This window comes from Sciurus vulgaris (assembly GCF_902686455.1).
Source record: "Sciurus vulgaris genome assembly, chromosome: 2".
In the NCBI taxonomy this organism is placed as follows: Eukaryota; Metazoa; Chordata; class Mammalia; order Rodentia; family Sciuridae; genus Sciurus; species Sciurus vulgaris.
The window spans coordinates 172,568,236-172,582,377 of NC_136462.1; the positions used below are offsets into that span (position 1 = coordinate 172,568,236).

Here is a 14,142-nt window from a genome sequence, read left to right on the forward strand (position 1 = left end):
ATGATACTTGTCCATACCTAGACCTTTGTTACATTAAGCCTATCTAGGAGGAAAGTCAGCATTCAGGGTGAGGAAGAGGAGACAGGATTGCACGATGGCCTGAAACTACAGCTCCTAACTCACTGGGTGCATCCATAGATAAGTGCTTTCTCTATGGCTTTTCAGTCATTGTGGCAAAGGATACAGGAAGGCATTGCCACCCATAAGCAGACCCTAAGATAAGAGCTCAAATGTAAGTGGCATGTTTGGATGGAGATCCTTGGGAGCACCCCAGGAGGATGGGGAAATGAGATCATGAAGGGAGAAGCCAGTAATGTGTGCATGGGTAGGTTGTTGGGGAAGGGTAGGAAAAGCATTGCATTGTAAAATGGGCAAGAGTTAGGGTAGTTAAGAAAGAGCCAGAAAATTCTTCCGAGACGCAGAGCACCCACCTCATCCATTAGCACTTCCGGTCAGCTTGGGTAAAAGAGCAGCTCATGGAGCAGGAAGTGGCCTGCATGCCCCTAAACCATTGCCCCAGGTCATGGGGTTTCTGCAGCTTGTGTGGTGGTGCCGGGGCATCGTCTGATTCTGCTGCCCTCAACCACTCTCCTTACTTCTGGTGACAACATCTCTGCACCATTTGGAGGACCACCAACTCTTTCAAATACATCCTTATGGGCAGGTGCATAACCTAAGCTGGACGACTCACATGTTGGCACCTGGAAACTTGAACCGGGAGCAGAGGGACATTGTATTTGATTCTTAGAGATGATGTAACCAAGCATCTCAAACTGGGTGGCTTAAAACAACAAGAAACTTACTACGTTGTAATTCTAGAGGCCAGAACTCTTAAAATGAAGGTGTCACAGCAGCTTAAAATGATACACTAGGTGTATCTAGGTGTATGAAGGTGGTATAGGAGTTTTATTCAGCCATAAAGAAAAATGAAATTACGTCATTTGCAGGAAAATGGATGGAACTAGAGATCAAAATAAGTCAAACTCAGAAAGTCAAGGGTCATATGTTTTCTCTCCTATGGGAAACTAGAGAAGAAAAAGAAAAGAAAGTTAAGGGAGAGAACTCATGAAAATCAAAAGGACATCAGTAGAGGAAAGGAACCGGGAGGTGGATGGTTGGGAAGGAGGGGAGAAGTTCCGGGGAGTGATGTTGGCCAAATCATATTGTTATGTTGTGTGCATGTATGAATATGTAACAACAAATCCCGTCATTCTGTACAACAATAATTCTCCAATAGATAAGTGTGGAGAAATATTAAGGTGTCAGCAGAGCCATGATCCCTCTGAATCCTACTGGGGAAGCACCTTCTGTTTTGGACAGAATGTTTGTTATCCCCCTTTCCAAGATTCATGTTAAAATTTAATTCCTTGTCAGACATAGGGGTGCATACCTGTAATCCCAGTGACTTGGGAGGCTGAGGTAGGAGGATCGCAAGTTCAAGGCCAACCTCAGCAACTAAGTGAAACCCTAAGCAACTTGATGAGACCCTGTCTCAAAACAAAAAATAAAAAGGGCTGGAGCCGGGCACAGTGGCACACACCTGTAATCCCAGCAGCTCAGGAGGCTGAGGCAGGAGGATTGAGAGTTCAAAGCCAGCCTCAACAATAGAGAGGCTCTAAGCAACTCGTGATATCCTGTCTCTAAATAAAATGCAAAATAGGGCTGGGGATGTGGCTCAGTGGCTAAATGCCCCTGGTTTCAATCCCCAGTAAAAAAAAAAAACTGAAGTCCTAATATGATGGAATTTGGAAGTGGGGGTCTTTGGGAGATACTTAGCTCATGAAACTGGAGTTCTTATGAATGGGTGCCTTACAGAAGAAATCAGAAGTCCACCTTGTCCTATTCCTACCATATGAGGACACATGTGACCATCAGCAGCATAGAGGACCCTCACCAGAACTCAACCACCCTGGCACCCTGATCATGTACTTTCCAGGCTCTAGAACTATGAGAAATTCTGTTGTTTTAAACCATCCCATTTGTGGGTTATTTTGCTGTTGTTGTTGTTTTTCATAGCAACTCAAGCTGCCTGAGACACCTTCTTTGCTTTTCTGGGGCTTGCTGATGATCCATGACATTCTTTGGGTTATAAATGTGTTACCCTAACCTCTGTATCCATCATCTTCCTCAGCGACCTTCTTCCTTTGTCTCTGTCTCTCTTCTTATGAGAATACCAGTCATATAGCTTGGGGTCCAAGCCAGTAGGACTTCATTTTTTCTTGATTACATTTGCAAAGACCCTATTTCAAAATAAGGTCACATTCAGAAATACTAGGGATGAGGACTTCAGTCTATCATTGAGGGGACACAAGTCAACCCATAACACAGGAAGCTGAAGACATGGGAAGCCCATGCATTACAAGAAAGGAGGCTGGAGGAACACTCTAGACCACTGATTGACCTTGACTTGTGCTTTCCAAAGTCTACCTGAGAGATTTTCTTTGATTCTGTGGATCATATCCCAATATCCTTACCATAAGCTCTTTTTGTGTTTCTCCCCTTTCTGATACCAAGTTGGTTTATGTTGCCTACAACAGATTATGCTAAATAGTTAGACCCAATCCTCCAAGACAAAGGGGCTTAAAGTGTTGCAAACACCCCCTCCCCCGCAAATTCTCCTATATCCCCTTTTCCATCAGCTTGAAGGATGAGCTTGGCAAGAGGCCAAGTGGCTCCTTTGTGGACTTGGTAAAAGCCAAAGGTCTTTTCCAGCCTCCATTCTCTAATGAGGTGCCTCTCTCCCTCTGTATTTTAGTTGAAGCTTTCCTAGTTCACTTGTTAGACAGTGTTGGATCTTTTCCCTACATTTCTCGCAGGTTTATTGTGAGAATTAAGTAGGGAAATGAAAACATGAACCACCAAGTGTTGTGCAATAGCAAAGTCCCAATCTGTAACTGAGGAGAATCAAGCAGTAAACTTTAGCTTCAGAACACCACTTTGGTTTATAATCAACCCCTTACCCTGGGGTTTATTTCCCTTTTAAAACATTTTTTATTACCTGAAATTAGGTTGCATTTGTATTAACCTACTCAACTTTTGGTCTTCTTTGCCACAAGACAAGTTTCACAAAGCAAGCACTTGATTTCACTCACCAATGTATCCACAGTGTTCAGAAAAAAAAAAAAAAACAAGTGAATGAACAAACAAAATGAATAGGAAAACAAGTTCCAAATTGGCTGCATGGTTAGCATTGCAGACAGGTTACTTAACCTGAGTCTTAATTTCCTCCTCATTAAAATAAGGATGATAAGATCTACATGGGTAATTATTATAGGAACTCCAATGAAGGAAGACTAGTTTTTCAAAATGTAGTCTGCAGACCAGCAGCATTGGGATCTCCTGGGAGGTAGAATGCAGATTCTCAGGTTCCACCCCAGACTTAAGAGTCAGAAGCTGCATTTTAATAAGATCCCCAGGAGCTTCATATGCCTGTTACAGTTTGAAAAGTCTTGAACTAAGGTATGTGAAAATATTTTGTAAACTGTAAAGCAATAAACACATGCAGGACCCTTATTATATTTTCAATTGTGTGCCATACATTCTCATGAAATTTCACTTACCTGTTCAAAACTGTGTATCTCAAGGGCCTGCCACAACAAATTTTGATAAAATACAGTTCATGATAACAACAACAATGATCTCAGAGGACCTCTGACATATTGTTAAACGTAATATTACTGAGTACAATCTTTCTGGCAAAAAAAAATAAATAAATAACCCAAAACTGATAATCATACCAAAACCTTTTAAATACACATAATCTTTGACCAAGTAATCCTATATATATATAAAATGTCATAAGGAAGCAATTAAGCTTGACAAAGATTTAGCTTGGTTTTAGGTTGGGGAAAAATGGAGATAATTCAAAACAGTAGATTCAATGGATTAAAATAAATTGGGTACATACGAACAATACAAAGCTTTGAAATTGCATTAGGAATTATGAAAATATATTTCTATCACAAGTAGTCAGTTGAGCAAGATCATGTAGTGCAATTTAAAAAAACAAAAACAAAACTTGTTTTGTTTCCCCTTCTGCCTTTTGAGAAAAAGGACATTGGTTTTCATCCCCACAGAAGAAAATCAGAACAGTTTTCATGGGACAACTAAGCCTCTGTATCATGAAAAGTGCTCCAAACACTGCTGGCCTTTGGGGGAAATCTGTTTAGTAACAAGTTGTCCAGTTCCATGTAATAATTAAAAGGTCAATCTTCATTCAAAGTTAAAATTTCTCCTTCCTCCAACTGTTGTTGTCACAGCCTGGCCACCTGCAGAGCTAGGTCTTAAAGGAAGCATAGGAATTGCACATGAAGAACGAATGGGGAGAGCAGTCCAGATGCAAGAACAGTCTAAACAAAGGTGGGAAACACTGAGCAAACCATCCTGGGGAGGCACAGCCCTCATTGTGGCAATAAAGTTTCAGACTCTGCCATAAACTCAACCTCTTTCACAACTAGATGCAGTTGGAAATTTGCAAAAGAAGCATTGCATGTGTGTGCAGACAGTCTTGTGAGCTCTTGAGAACATTGCTTTAGAAGTTAAATGGGTGAATTCAAATCCCTAGAACAAAGATGCCAAAGAGGTGCTCATCATGTGCCTTGGGAGCCAGGGGCTAGCCTCAATCCAGAACTGAACTTAGAAGAAAAAAGACACTTCTTTTAATTAAGTGTTTAAAGAACAGACTTGCAGAGACCAACGGGAAGTGCAGACCACAGACCCCTTCCAGAATGCTATAACTTCCCTAGAATAATCTTGGGATCTTTGTGAGTTGGTCAGGGAAGGGACATCCAACAACAACAGATCACATTTCTTACCATTTCTCTGAGAGGAGGAAGAAAGGCAGAGGAGAGGGAGTGATGTGAGATATTTTTGAAAAATTACTTACTTTAAATGTTTTGGCAAATTAAAACTTGTGTTTAATTAAAAGTAACAGCTCCATACTCAGTGTCCTCCCATTCCACAGCCTACTCCCCAAGGGCAACCATTTTCAGTACTTCTGGCTTTTTTATATAGTCCATCCTCATTACTAGAAAATTCCATATTTGTGAATTTGTCTGCTAGCTAGATTTTATTTGTAATTCCAAAATCAGTCTTCATGGTGCTTTTGCTCTTAGTAGAAAACACTTTGATTTGCCCCTAATGTGCTGAAGAAACACTCTTTTTTCTGCTTTCATGCAGAGATGACCAGAGGTTGGAGACCACACGGCAGTGTATGGTAAGAAGCTCTGGTTCTGGGGCCACTTGGATGGAATTCAAATCCTAACTCTGGCCCCTATTAGTGAGGTGGTCTCAGGCCAGCTGCTTAACACTTCTAACCCTTGGACTTTTTTAAAAAATAGGATCAGGCTGGGGATATAGATCATTGGTACAGCACTTGCCTGGCATGCATGAGGCCCTGGATTCAATCCCCAGGACCACAGGCCAGGGGAGATCTACCAGGATGGGTTGTTTGTAGGATCGAGGATTGTAATCTATGTGAAATGTGTGTGTGTTCACACAGAGCAATGGTCAGTGTTGGCTGATTCCATGTTTGCAGTAGCTTTATAAAACAGAACTACAGTGAATAATGAGAATTAAACACAGGACACTGGAGAATACTAGAAGTTTCCCTTGGTGATCTTGTGGCTGTCTTGAACAACACATACTACCCATGCATCCGGTACATGGGCTCTTTCAATTACCCTTATAATCATGGTATTACAACAAGGGTCTGCTATTCATTTACCTTAGACAGCTGCCTATACCTGCTTTGGTTTGAAGAAAGTGGTACTTTATTCTTTCAGCTCAAATTATGGGACTCTCAGTCAAGTTGGACCTGCACCCACAGCAGAGGGAGCCTGCCCTGGCAAAGGAAAATGTCTCAATCTCTCCTGTCAGCAGTTTGCTTCTGGTCTGGGCATATCCTCTCTATTAATAATCTGTTGAAAAAGGCAAAAAGTTATCCATTCAAATCAACATTCTGTTCCAGCCTCTGCCAGCTCACTATCTGTACCTTAAAGTATTATATATGGTAGTTTGAGCAAACATTTGCCACTGTGTAACAAGAATCCACCAGCTTTCCTGCCTGCAATGTTTGCCCCTCCTTGCCCAAAGACCCACCTGCTCCTAAACCTTACTTCTGGATATAAAATTATATGTCCGGTACATATAACATAACTCACTACAGACATTATGGCAACTTTAAGTAGAAACATAATTGAGTGAAAAATAATAACAGTACTCACAGAATCTTTGAGGATAGCAAAAGAAAGACACTTAGAACTAAGCACCAAAAACAGTGTCACAGTGACTGGCGCTGAGGAGGTAGCTCAGTTGATAATGTGTTTCTCTAGCAAGCCTGGGGCCATGAGTTTGATTTCCAGCACTTGTAAGGGGGAAAAAAATTAAAAAGCAATACCTATAACAATATTCAGATCTGACATGAGGGAGGAATCACCATTGCAACATGTGACCTTGACTTCACTACTCTTGCTACTGCCCCCAGCCAGCGCTGTCACATCCCTTCTACATCAGGAGGTCAACCTTGCAACCTCCAGGAAATCACCAACACTGCACTACCATCATCACAGTCACTCATTCATGTCAACACTCACGTCAGAAGGATGGAAGCTCCATGTTTACCCTTTCTCCACACCTCACTCACTTCCAAATTAAAGTCATGCCTTCGTGTATCTGAATAAAATAGCTGAGGTCATAGACCTGTGCCCAGCTGCAAGGGAAGCTGGGGATTTGAGTTCCGACTTCTTGACTGGGATAAAAAACATAGGTATTTCCATGCATATTAAAGAGGACTTTCCAAGAATGGTGGGCACTCATGAATATGACTGATGTCTACTACAATCACCCAAATATGTTAAAGTGAGAGATGCAAAACGCAGAACAATATGCTGGAAATCCTATTACTTGCTTAAGAAGCAAAAATAATCTACATGTATAGACTGTCTCTGGAAGGTTCCAGAGAAACAGGTAACTATTATCTCCATGGAAAGGAACTTTATAATTAGCAGGGAGGAAGACCTAATTACCCCTCTATCTCCTTTGTGTCTTTTGCCTGAGATGGATGCAGTGTAACAAAAAAGAAAGGGCAAAGGAAGAGGAAAGGGAAGGAGCTTTGCAGGAGAGAGAGAGAGAGAGAGAGAAGGAGAGTCACCTTGTATTTCTTGCCTCTGCATATGGACATTATGGCCTCCGGTGAAGCTCCTTTTATTCTTCGTGTTCTTGCTCACCCTTCCTCATCCAGAGGCTGTAGATACATCAGGACACACCCTTTACACCATGGCAAGGAGAACATTTTAGAACTTGCCTGGGCATTGAAAGTGCTGGTTATCCATCCAGCTGGAAAGGAGAACATAGCTATTATAAGTACATTCCACTTCCAGTAGAAAAAAAACACGTTCTCCCCACACATGAACACAGCCAGCCCATTTTGTGCATCCCAAAGTCTTGATGAAAATAAAAATGGTGTCTGTTGCATTTCTTACTTAGTTGGCAGATGTTTAGCCTGTTTATAAGCTGAAGACTTAATGGAGAAGTTTATATTAGGTAGTACCCCATTAGATTTGTCAAAGGAAAAAACCATCAATCAGAAAAAAAAAAAAAAAAAAAAAAAAAAAAAAAAACTCCACCACCTCCTTTCTCTTTCAAGCAGCTTTCTCAGTCTAATTAAATTGTAGAAAACATAGAATTTTTTTTTTTTAATTTGAAGGTTCATCTAAGAAAGTGGGAAGGTGCTAGTGGAAGAAAGCTGCTCAGGTTTAATAAGTTTTAAGCAGCTAGGACTTTCAAAGGACCTCTACTTATTTATATCCCCTTTGTGTTCAATGAATATGAACTATGACCAAATTTCTCATGCAGGCAAATCTACTCATGTCTGGCATGATAATGTAGACATGATTTCTTTTTCCTTTTTTCTTTTTGGCAGAACTAGGGATTGAACTCAGGGATGCTTCACCCTTAAGCTACATTCCCAGCCCTTTTTATTTATTTTTTATCTCTTTTATTTTGTGACATGGGTCTCTAAGTTGCTGAGGCTGGCCTTGAATTTCTGATCCATCTACCTCTGCCTCCCAAGTAGGACATGGCTTTCCTTTTTGATGGTATTAATTTCGAAGTCAGTTTATCAGTGTATAGGTAACTAATGATAGATACTATTTCATTATTTGCACCATGAACATGGAAGATTTTTTCACTTTTAGAAATTTATTTGACTATAAATACATTATTACATAACACCAATCAAAACAAAAAGCTTGAGTAACAGAATTAAATCTAAAAAAATACAACTATATGTAATCTACAGGTGACTACATCTAAGGGCACAAAAGCTAACCTCAGGAGCTTTTGCTCTTTTGAAAGCAAAAGGATATAAAAATGTTACATACAAAAGTCAGCAAAAGAAAGCTGGGGTGGCAAAATTATGGTATGCAACACATTTTAAAACAAAAAGTTATATGAGATAAAATATCTTACATTTTAAATTTTTTTTTTTTAAAAAGGAAGAGTAGAATATTACACAAAGATAAAAGGAACCTTTCCCTAGGATACCGCAACAAGTGTGGATACTTCCAAAATATAGAAAGGTAAGATGGAGAGAATTACATAAAGAAATAGAGACACTTTAACACTAAGAAAAATGAAGTCATACCAAATGGTCATCTCAAAACAAAAGACTTTGAAAAAAATGTCTTAACCAATTAGACTTTATATTCTCAATGATCTGAATAGCAAAGGGAATATTATACTACATAGACCATCTTGTAGGGAATGAAATCAATGAAATCCGACAGGAAGGTGGCAGTCTGGACTGGCTGGTGATCCTGAGGTGAGCCATCCAGGTGCGGCTCAGCCAGACTTCCGTATCAGACCTGGCCTTGGGTCACCTGGGGTCTTCCATCCTTAGGTACCTCACTCTTCCTGAGGGTTTGCATCACCGCCTTACTCAGAGATGAATCGCTTTTGTTTTTCCCACCTCGTTGATCACAGGCGCTGCAGGGCTCTTTATAAAGCGAGACAGCTGTTCTGACCAGGAAGCGGGATTTTCCAGTGCTGGGCGCACCGCGCGGTATAGTGTACCTAGAGCGCAGGGAAAAGTGCAAAGTTTCCAGCGCATGGGCCAATCCCGGGCGGGCCTGGGAAAACCGGGAAAATAGGAGGCGGTCTAAGAGAGGGGGGATAAGAGGTTGCAGGAGAGGGCACAGGGTGTGAGCACGTGTTCCAGGCCTTTTCGCCCTCCTGCCCCCAAACAACCCTTTTAACACCTTTTGCCCTTTACAAATCTGCAGATCGTGCCTCCTCTTCTAGACAGCAAGACCCAGCAAGCCCAGGGTTGGGCGTGCTCTCGCCTGCCCTGCCGCGCTGGCCTTGGAGATGAAGCTGGGGGCCGAGTAGAGCGAAGACCCTGCACCTGGTGCGTGATACGCGGCTGCGGGTTGACGCCGAGCTTCTGCGGGAGGTCCGGGAGCAGCCTAGCCAGTGCACCCAAGCCACCTGCCCCTGCGTTTCCACAGCGCCGCCGAGCTGCCGCCGCGACTGCGTGCCCCCGCCCGTTCCACTTCTCCAGCGCCGCCCCCGGTCCCGCCTGGGGTGGTCTCCGCCCTGGTCTCTAGGGGAGCACTTCTGCACGTGCCGATCTGCAAGGCTGGACGCAACAGGCTCCGGGAAAGGAGGTGGGTGCTCAGGAATTAGGGCTGGGCGCCGGGGGTCTGGAGGCTTTGATGTGCACTGCTGTCTTGAGACCGCTGACCCCTTCATTGCTGCAGCCCTCTGCATGTTTAAATGGCTGTTGGATTGAAAATAATGTCGTCTGTGTGTGACCATTTTCTTTGGCCCTGTGCCTCCGGCAGCGCAAAATAAGCTTTATGTCCTGTCCCGGATGCTGCAGCATTAATGGGTAAGGGGCAGATTTCTGCCCACCCAGCACCAGCCCCAGGACCCCGCAGTGCTAGCAATAAACAGGGCGAATGACCTTCAGACACCGTGCACCCTCTGATCCTCCAGGGGAAGAAAGCGTCAGGTTTATTTCCCCACCATCCACATTTTTTCCCTCAATTTCTCTCTGGCATTTTCTGTGAAGTGCCGGTGAATTTCACCAGGAAAGGCATGTCTACCGTTGCGTTTTGTTTCTTGCTTGGATCTCCTTGGATGCGTTTTCCCCAAAGTTTGCTGTTCTCAACAAGTAACAACTTGCTGCAGTCGAGAAGTTCATTCAAAAACGAAGGCTCAGAAAGATAGGAAAGGAATGTGGGGAAACCAGATTGTCTGATATAGGTGGAACTTCGTTGTACGGGAATCACCATCTATTGCCTATACAAGGAGTGTTTTTATCAACAAGGGTTAGGAAAAGACCTGGTGTCTTGATTGCCTGTGGAACAGCAGCAAGGAGTCATCTTCAAAGAAAGGTGATTTTATTTATGTACAAAACATTTTTAAAACAAAAGCTCAGCTCATAGCAATTTAGAAATCATAAGGCTCTCAAAATCAAGCAGTTCAATGTCAAGTAGTGAATTGACTGTGAAGGAGCTCTCTTTGTTGTCTCTTCACTGGTAAAGATTTGTGTTGATAGAAGTACTTGGTAAAGGCTACAGTTTCCCTCTGAGGTTTTAAACGTTGTCTTTCATGTTAACTACCCAGGAGATTTGCCAGTGTGGTAGGCAAGTAAGAGTAAGACAGATGTGGATTAATGTCTGGGCTCCACTATCTAACCCTTGTGACTTCAGACAAGTAGCCTAACCTCTTTGAGCCTGAGTTTCCTCATTTCTAAATGGGAATTGCTGAGAGGATGAAGGAGGTAACTCAAGGACAATAGTTAATGCAGAATACATCACCCAGAAAATGACGCTGCAAGCTAATGATGACAGAAGTCAACAGTGAGGCCTAGTATAATCTCTGCAGGGAATTGCTTGTGCAAGAGGTTGCCTGTGCGCCTCTGCATTGAGAGTTCTATGCATCGCAGCCTTGGAATCCTCTGGTTATAAAACATTAGGAAATACTTCTGAACTCTTGATTGATTCAGACATACTAAATCTGCCCTAAGCATGTTCGGATTTGCAGCGTTCTATTTAACTACACTGTGTACTTTGAGATTCTCCTGGTGCTTACAAATGTGTAGTTTCATATAAATTCAAAATGGGTATGATGTGGATGGTTTAATTTTATTCCTGGGGCTAGGGTTGTAGCTTAGTGGTAGAGCACTTACCTAGCTCATGTGAGGTACTGGTTTCAATGCTCAGCACCACATGAAAATAAATAAACAAAATAAAGATACTGTGTCCATCTAAAACTAAAAAAAAAAAAAAAAAGAAGAAGAAGAAAATTAAAAAACAATGTTCCTCTGATGTCATGACCCCAGTCTAATATTGATTTGGTAAGTCGAAGGGTAGAATTGAGTCCTAGCGCTAATTTTTCGTTTGGCTGTTGTGACTCAAAATGTGACCCAAGGACAAGCATCACTTGGAGCTTATTAGAAATGCAGGGACTCAGGGACCCACTCCAGACCAGCAGAATGGAATCTGCATTTTGATAAGATCCCCAGGGAAACTGTGTGCCTACAGTTAGAGAAGAAGCCCAGCCATGAAAATATGAGTGCATTGATTTTTCCCAACGTAGGCCTTACGAAAACATAGATCTCTCATAATCATTTAAATGATTTTAATTTTAGATCTTTAAAACAACCAGGATCTGTAGTATCATTTCTTACTATTTAAAAGACACCGACATCTCAAGTTTTAAGTTTTGCCAGTTTGGGATTCGAGTGTTCAGTGTTGACACTGCTTAGTTTCTTCCTTCGAGTTAATAGGTTTGAAGTTTCCATGTCCATCTGCACTTTGAAGAGTGGGCTTTTTATGTCTCTCAACCTGTTTTACAATATTTTGCCAAAAGTGCATTTATATATCAACTTCTTTATGATCTGAAACAGTAACTTAAGTAAATACATGCAATAATTATTAATGGTCTCTATCGTTATATGTGTTTAAAGTAGAATAATGGACGGCGGCATCTGCGGGGCCTGGGGTTCTTGCAGCGAGGCTCTGGTGGGCAGAAGGAAGGGGGAGGGGGTGGAGGAGGAGTCCGCGGCCTGGGCAGCTGCGGAGCCGGCGGCCTTGGAGGAGGAGATTGAGGAGCAGGATGGCGGCCTCGGCCCTGTATGCCTGCACCAAGTGTACTCAGCGCTATCCCTTGGAGGAGCTTTCCCAGGGCCAGCAGCTCTGCAAGGAATGTCGGATTCCACATCCCATTGTAAAATGTACTTACTGCAGGTCAGAATTTCAACAAGAGAGCAAAACGAATACAATATGTAAGAAGTGTGCTCAAAATGTGAAGCAATTTGGGACTCCCAAACCTTGTCAGTACTGTAACATAATTGCAGCATTTATTGGTACCAAGTGTCAGCGTTGCACAAATTCTGAAAAAAAAGTGTGGACCACCTCAGACCTGTGAACAGTGCAAACAACAATGTGCTTTTGATCAGAAGGAGGAAGGAAGAAGAAAGGTTGATGGAAAGTTACTTTGCTGGCTGTGTACTTCATCATACAAGAGAGTTTTACAGAAGACAAAAGAACAAAGGAAGAGCCTGGAATCTTCACATTCAAATTCTTCATCCTCATCTCTTAAGGGAGAAAGACCAGTATCATTCTAAACACCATCACCACCACCATCATCATCACCATCCTCACAGCAGTAGCCATCACAAAATCAGCAATATAAGTCCAGAACAAGAGCAGGGACTGTGGAAACAGAGCCATAAATTCTCTGCAGCAATGCAGAATGAAACTCCAAAGAAAAAGCCCAAATTGGAATCTAAGCCATCTAATGAAGATAGTAGCTCTATAAATCAGTCAGCAGATAGTGGGGGAACAGACAATTTTGCCCTTGTAAGTCAGCTGAAAGAAGAGGTGATGTCACTTAAGCGTCTCTTACAGCAAAGAGACCGGACCATTTTAGAAAAAGATAAAAAGTTAACTGAACTAACGGCAGACTTTCAGTACCAAGAGTCAAATTTGAGAACAAAAATGAACAGTATGGAAAAAGCTCACAAAGAAACTGTGGAACAACTTCGGGCCAAAAACAGAGAACTACTCAAACAGGTTGCAGCATTGTCCAAGGGTAAAAAGTTTGACAAAAGTGGAAGCATACTAACATCTTGAAAAAGTTACTTATTTAGTGTTTCTGCTTATAGGGTAAATTTTGAGAACAAAAATTCTGTGAAGCCCTTAAATTCTGTGTTGTGGAGAAATTTTTTGCACACCAAATGAATTGGCATGTTTCCTATTCACTCTTATAATTGATATACAGCATTTTTTAAGTTGTAAAACATTCAAATAAAACTTCAACTGGTTTGAAGTAACTTTCTAATTATTTGATATCCAGGAAATTTTTGCCAGCAATAGTATTAAACAGTTGTAAAGGAGTGCATGAATAGTGCTCTTTCTAAAATGAAACATGCAATAATAGAGGTAGGTAAGGTTTTGGGAAGTCAAAGAGCAGGGTTTTGGGGGTTTTTGTTTAACACTATGCTAATTTCAGAAAAAATTAGTTTCTGTTTAGAAATACAACTTTTAAACACTTTTTTTTGGAATTCTATTTTTTACTTTGCATCAACACAAATTTAGGTGAGAATCATGGTGCCTTTATTAAATGAACTTCAGAGTATATGTAAGTATGTTTTTAAAAGTTACATCATGTGCTGGGGAGATAGCTCAGCTGGTAGAGTGCTTGCCTCACAAGCAGGAGGCCCTGGGTTTGATTCCCAGTACTGCAAAAAAAAAAAAAATAATAATTACATCAGTTAGTAACCTAGCATTTTCATTATTGGTATAGGATTAATGTTTATTGTACAGTATCCAAGGTAAAACGTGTTTTCGTTTTGTAAAAACTACAAGTGCCTTTTTGACACCTAATGTTTTTATTTATTGGAATGCTGATATTTTGTACCTACAATTTGTTTTAAAATCATGTTCAATAAACGTTTGTATATAAATACATATGTATAGAAGCCTATTTCAAAAAGAAATAAAAGTTGTTAATAATGTTTGAGGTTGCATTAAAGAACTAACTGATAATACATATACTTTAGGTGATTTATGGTTGGTTTTCTATGTGGTAAGGGAAGGTGTTGGTCACTGAATTCATTTAATTATGTTGAAG

At 41.3% G+C, this 14,142-nt stretch overlaps 1 protein-coding gene and 1 pseudogene across 2 annotated transcripts; one reads left to right on the plus strand and one right to left on the minus strand.

Moving 5' to 3' along the window:
• Positions 1–4,565: 4,565 nt before the first annotated feature.
• Positions 4,566–10,295, minus strand: LOC306655359 (uncharacterized protein; the record flags this gene model as incomplete). The annotated part of the gene is made up of 5 exons (XM_079129717.1): positions 4,566–6,364; positions 7,227–7,335; positions 8,969–9,072; positions 9,258–9,601; positions 10,107–10,295. The coding sequence occupies 5 exons, from the start codon at positions 10,293–10,295 to the stop codon at positions 6,262–6,264; spliced, it is 849 nt and encodes a 282-aa protein (XP_078985843.1). The 3' UTR covers positions 4,566–6,261.
• A 1,795-nt stretch (positions 10,296–12,090) lies between these two features.
• On the plus strand, positions 12,091–13,142 carry LOC306653516 (protein FAM76B-like; annotated as a pseudogene). Its single transcript has one exon. The product of its transcript is annotated as a protein FAM76B-like (transcript).
• The last annotated feature ends 1,000 nt before the right edge of the window (positions 13,143–14,142 follow it).